This window comes from Limulus polyphemus, unplaced genomic scaffold, assembly GCF_000517525.1.
Source record: "Limulus polyphemus unplaced genomic scaffold, Limulus_polyphemus-2.1.2 Scaffold292, whole genome shotgun sequence".
NCBI classification, from domain to species: domain Eukaryota; kingdom Metazoa; phylum Arthropoda; class Merostomata; order Xiphosura; family Limulidae; genus Limulus; species Limulus polyphemus.
This window is the reverse complement of record NW_013665902.1, coordinates 302,622-309,115: the sequence shown is the minus strand read 5'-3', so window position 1 is coordinate 309,115 and position 6,494 is coordinate 302,622. Positions and strand designations below refer to the sequence as shown.

Sequence of the window (6,494 nt, the reverse complement as noted above, 5' to 3'; positions counted from 1 at the left end):
TATTGAAAAGAAAATCAGCCCCCCCCTGCCACACCCACCCATCACATCCTCTCTTTCAAAATTTGTTCATAGTTCTCTCTTACGTTTCATTACTTTATATTACCTATAACAAAAGAAAGTCAAAATTTTCATCTATCAAATGACATATTTATAACATTATGTTCTGAACAATTAAATGTCAATTTCACTCAGAGTACTAACATCATTCTTTGCACATGGACTATTCAAAACAAATACTCAATATATTCATGGACAAATCTTAATTTTATTTTATTATAAACACTTTGTTAAAAAATATGATTTTTATTGTATTTGAAAGACTTATAATATTAACTGAAAGACTGCCAAATTTTGTGAAGATATATACACTATATTGAAAGTTAGAAGTATTAAATCTATAAAGACTTTAAACGAGTACAAAAAGTCACATGGTTGGTCAAATTGACTGAGCCCTTAGTGATAGAAGAGAGTTAACTCTTCTATCACTAAGGACAAAGATCAAAAGCAATACCTTCTCAGCATAGTTAAGCTCCATTAAAAGACATTTCTGACGTCCGGAAATGAAAATTTGATGTCATAAGTGATAAGATAAATTGTAGTATTATTATTATTATTATAGTTATATGCTATTCAGATATGTAGGGCACTATTTAAAATTGCATTCAGTTTACCAGTGCTTTTTGCAGCTTTGTTTTTGTTACTGAATAAAAACCATAATAACATCTATTTTGCTTGTCCTTCCCTATAATGTATAATGATATTGAAGTGTTCAAGTTGTGCCACCTCTAAATATGCACAAATTGATCCAGTATTTTATTTCCAATATTGTTTGTAGTAGTGTAATATAGGCAAATATTATGCAAAATAATTTTTCATTTTTATATTTTTGGACCACCCTACTCTACGGATTGTCTCTTCTCTCAAAAGTAATCACTAATGTACATCTTACCTCTATACTAAACAAACCATCATTCTACTAACTGTTTCTTAATTCTATAAATAGTTTCTTCTCTCAACAGTAATCACTAATGTACATCTTACCTCTATACCAAACAAACCATCATTCTAACTGTTTCTTAATTTTACAAATAGTTTCTTCTCTCAACAGTAATCACTAATATACATCTTACTTCTACACTAAATAAACCATCATTCTACTAACTGTTTCTTAATTTTACAAATAGTTTCTTCTCTCAACAGTAATCACTAATGTACATCTTACCTCTATACTAAACAAACCATCATTCTACTAACTGTTTCTTAATTCTATAAATAGTTTCTTCTCTCAACAGTAATCACTAATGTACATCTTACCTCTATACCAAACAAACCATCATTCTAACTGTTTCTTAATTTTACAAATAGTTTCTTCTCTCAACAGTAATCACTAATGTACATCTTACCTCTATACTAAACAAACCATCATTCTACTAACTGTTTCTTAATTTTACAAATAGTTTCTTCTCTCAACAGTAATCACTAATGTACATCTTACCTCTATACTAAACAAACCATCATTCTACTAACTGTTTCTTAACTCTATATATTGTTTCATGTCTTAACAGTAATTACTAATGTACATCTTACTTGTACACTGAACAAAATATCATTCTATTAACTGTTTCTTAACTCTATACATCGTTTCATCTCTTAACAGTAATTATCAATATCTGTCTCACCTCTACACTAAATAAGCCATCATTCTACAATTTCTTAACCCTGCAGATTGTCTCTTTTCTCAACAGTAATAGTAGTTATAAATAGGAATCTTATGTCTAAACCAAGCAATACATTTAGATATTGAAAGGACATTTAACACTGAAACAGTTTTTCAGTTTTATTTTATAATAAATGTGTAGAAGTACCAAATCTAACTACAATGCCAAATTGTGTATTTTTTAACCCTCTATCTTATAAGGTACAAGTTTATAAGTGAAATTTTTCCAACTTATTATCTAAGCCATACTATCAAGTAAGATAGAACTCTAATTTGTAGGTCTTCTTAAGATAGACAGAGTTTTGAAATGTAAATCTACTGATAATAGTATATGTATAAACACATCATTAACACACCTTGAATTACATGTACAATCCATTAGATCTTTATATGTAATTTGTTTGTTACAATGAACATATTAATTTTTGTGCATGGTAAAAGCTTCACCGAATCCTTCAAATCTGAAGATTGACTTCACAATTTACAATTGATAAAACTAACCGTGAGATGATTAACGTAGCTTATACTACTGGGATGTGAAATATAAAAAGCCGCATCATAGGCTGGTTCTCCTTTGTTCAACACTCGAACGGAAACATTGAAGTGTCCTTCTCCCACGTACAACTTCTTTTCATCTTTTACACTATGGAAAAGAAAGCCAATTATTACTGTTAGTAAAAAACAATGCTATAAGCCAGATATTGAACTGTCTACCATGATGTGTTTTTTTTCATAATTCTATTATACTTACATGTAAAAGGTCTATTGTATTTTGATTACGCAAGAATATCATTTTAGGCTAAATAAAATCACTAAATCTATTTTTGATTTAAAAACTGTGAGGAAATTAGTAAAACATACATTTAACAAACACTTTGAAATAAACATTGTACTTTCAGCTTAGTGTAAGTCTTTGTGACAACAAAACCTTTCTTTCCAAATTGATAACTGCTAAAAAACAAATAAAAACAAAAAATCAGTCAACTTAAATCAGAATATTAGTAGCACATTAAACGGTTTTGTCAGATCTCTGTCAAAACAATGAAACCTAAGCTCATGAATATTATTACCAATTTCAGAAATAATTAGAGTTTTCATACAAAATTAACAGTTTAAAAATATAACATATTTGCAAATCTTCATTCAAAGTAACACAAGAGCTACTGGTGATAAAAATAAAATATAAACAAATCATTACAAAACTTAGAAAATGCAGAGGACAATACAGGAAACCAGTTAATTTTATTAATTTTTTTCAAGACACTGGTTCAAGTTCACATACATTTAGTGATAATTGTTTTATAAAACTTAGTGTTTGTGCACAGCTACATATTTCATATAACTCACTTAACTAATTCTGGAAACAAACAACTAATTGTGCTAAAGGTTTTGAGTTATGAAGGCTTAACTAGTGCTAAATACTTCCAATAAGTGAGATTACAGTTTGTTTTTACTATTAGTAATAACAGTAATTGATCATTTGCTATTTATGAAAAGGAATCTGGGAACATTTTATGGTTTCCAAGTTTATGGTGAGGCTATAAATATTGATCTACATGTGCTATTTAATATGGTATTTATAATAATTTATTGTTCCCAACATTCTACACAAATCACATCCAGAATAAACAAGATTTGGATTGAACTTATTTTTTATCTTATTTGAACTACCACAAAAGATACCATTTCTCCAAACACCCTCCCCACAGATTATTTTAGTATTTTAAATATCACTTGTTACACATGTAATTATTCAACCTTTTTAAAAGCAAATTATTTCAGTGTTCTTTTGACCTGAAAACATTTATAAGAATATAACTAAGGTTACTATTAAAGCAGTTATAATGTGGTTTAAACTTGTCTCATGGATTGTACAAAAATTTACCTTGTTAGCTGTGGCAGTTCAAATATAGTTTCAAGTGTAAGTTCACTCTGGCAAATTTCATCATCTCCACAATCCTTCAAAAAAGTAGCCTGAAACAAGTATTAATAATAACTTTAATTTACTCTGTTTTTTATATATGCCCAGTATTTTTACTACATTTGATTATTTATTAGTCTGGAGATTTAATAAGCATTTAAAATAAATAACCTGCTCTAGAGAGTTACTTTAATTGTTTGTGAATATAAAAGAAACTTGGAAAGTAAATGTTTATTTATTTGCTCAAATAGTGAAGTCCTTCTGCAGTTGAAGAAAATTTAAGTTTTTCAGTATGAATAATGCAGAGGGAATTAAAGCACACAGGATATTTTAGTGCACTTTGTAATTCAACTTAAATGTATTTTTGAAACTGTAACTCTCAACTCACAATCAAAAATATTTTAACCATGATAATGTTGAGAGTCAGAAGCCTTGTATTTGTAGTTAGGAGAAACAGAAGAAAAATCACTAAAAATGAATGACATATATAGCTAAACTTTATTTTTCAAAATTTCAGATTTATCAAAAATTGAGCCAAGCTACTAATTCTTGACTTGAAACAAACCTTGTATAATGTATATACAAATATAAGTAGTCTTAATGAACAGGCATAATGAGTTAATGACAAAACAGAACAGCTAATTCATAATGCTTAACACTTTTTTTGAAGATTCAGTTACATTCCAAGCTCTCATAATAAATGCAGTAAAAAAAATATGAACTCTAAAATGTGAGAGTCATACAAACTACTAATATAACTGATGTCAATGTTTTGCTAATTTTATTAAAATAGGTATTTCATTCTTGAAATATGAGGAAATTTTAACTTTCTTAAACAACTTTTGAAAGATGAAACTAATCCAACAGAACACACCCACAACCAATGTTGGTTGGCTTCATAAAAACTAAGATGAACAAACTAATAACTGATGATTATAAAAGTATTTGAAATGTAGGTGAAAATGAAAATTCTTTATTAAAGACAACTGAAACTAAACGAAGGGGAAAATGAATTCAACTAACAATAATCAGTTTTGAAAATAAATAAAACTACCTAAAGATCTTTTAACAACTCTTATCTTCAAGTTATTATATACATCAATATCAGACTGCTTATATCAAATCTAGCAAGTTCATGTTTTGTTCATGTCTTAATATGTAAATATGGAATATATATATATCATTGCCTCATACAAATGTATACAAACAAAACTTCATGTCTAGGAGAGGCAAATAATTTGTATAATTTAAAAAAATATATATGCACACACACCAATACCTATTACCAATTATATACTGTCTACAAACCAAAAACATTATCATAATTATCATAAGACGAGCAATATCACCAACCTAAGAGCTAACTAAAACTTAAAATGGCAGCCATTTAAATTTTACTGTCCTAACACCACAAATGAGAGTTCAACTGCATGAGGGAGTTGGTAGAAAAGGATGTGAAGTAGATACCAAACAAAAGTGATGCAAAAGCATAATTATTATTATTTGCATCAAACGATAGGTTCATGTGCTACTGCTTAAAATAACAGAAGAGGGTAGCTCATGCCCCTATATTCCTGACATTCCTGGGTACCTTCGCTAGATATTTGGTAAGCTGAAGTCTTTTTATAAGCAAGTTAATTATGTCACCTCAAAAGTTTTTGTTGCTTCTTGCTGGTTAAGAATTGGATAATTGTTCACATCAGGCAGTTTTTCCCCTTCTTGAGGCATTCTGGGATCTTTCTGAACAAGAGAATACGTCAGTTTGAACTGGATAGGGCTCTGGATATCTGTTTCATCCTAGGTTGAAATATGGAAAATAACTCAAGAATTTTTATATACTGTATACCAAAGATGACTTTCTAATACGTATTCATCAACTAACATAAAATTCAACATTCAACTTGTACATGTACTTCACATCTATAGAAATCGAATTAGACAAAGCAATGTAACTGATATTTCAGTTTGCGTAGCTAAAATTTTTACAATCTAAGTAGAATGAATTACAAGTAAAAAAAACAGCAAATAATTTATTCTCTTAAATTACAAATGTACCCCATTTTAAACACTCAAATCTAATAACTTCTTTATCTCAAAGGAAGTTTCATTCTCTATATCAATTTGTCCAGGTATTGAAAATTATGTTCTGAAACATTTCAAAGGTTCTACAAACAAAGCATGACTACTGTGGTAAAAAAAAAGAAAGAAAAAAAAGAAGAGAGATCCAATTGAATTCTTTCTTCATCTCATTGAAACTCAGCTACTTCATAATGTATTAGAGTAACATACCCTTGGTTTGTTATTCTGGAATAAATTACATGTATTTATACATCTTATGTTATTAAGCCTATTTTTTGTGGTATCTAAAACAGTTAAAACACAAAAAGTAACGTTTAGGGTTTATCTCCTTTTCCTACAAAAACTGCCAAATTTCACTGAGGTTAGTGGTTGTTAATAATCCATCACACACATAAAATTGAAGAGGTATGGTGTGAAGTACTGGTTCACATTTTTGTGTGTATTCACTTCAGTAAAATTAAAAACATAAGTGTAAAAACTGGGCATCAAAATATCAAAACATTTTTAACCTCCCAGATATTATTAGTTTCTAAGTGCAAATGTTGGCCCGGCATGGCCAGGTGGTTAGGGCGCTCGACTCGTAATCTGAGGGTCACGGGTTCAAATCCCCGTCACACCAAACATGCCAACCTCCGCCTTTGCCTGATCCCAAGTCCAGGATGAGAAAGGAGGAGGGTTGGGTGCAGGGCTAGCAACTCCACACCGTAAAAACCAACCTGCTACAAGTAACTGCAACAACAACTTCCATTGGTGAGGTGTTGTTGCGGCCCTATGCTC

The 6,494-nt window shown here is 29.6% G+C and overlaps 1 protein-coding gene across 1 annotated transcript in view; it reads right to left on the bottom strand.

The window, feature by feature from the left end:
* Positions 1-6,494, bottom strand: part of LOC106457102 (integrin alpha-PS1-like) — a 98,467-nt gene that overhangs the window by 17,909 nt on the left and 74,064 nt on the right. Inside the window, exons 12-14 of the mRNA XM_022382916.1 lie at positions 5,286-5,435; positions 3,603-3,691; positions 2,219-2,360 (exon numbers count right to left, since the gene is read on the bottom strand). Of these exons, the coding sequence (XP_022238624.1) occupies positions 2,219-2,360; positions 3,603-3,691; positions 5,286-5,435 (381 nt within the window). The remainder of the gene's footprint in view (positions 1-2,218; positions 2,361-3,602; positions 3,692-5,285; positions 5,436-6,494) is intronic.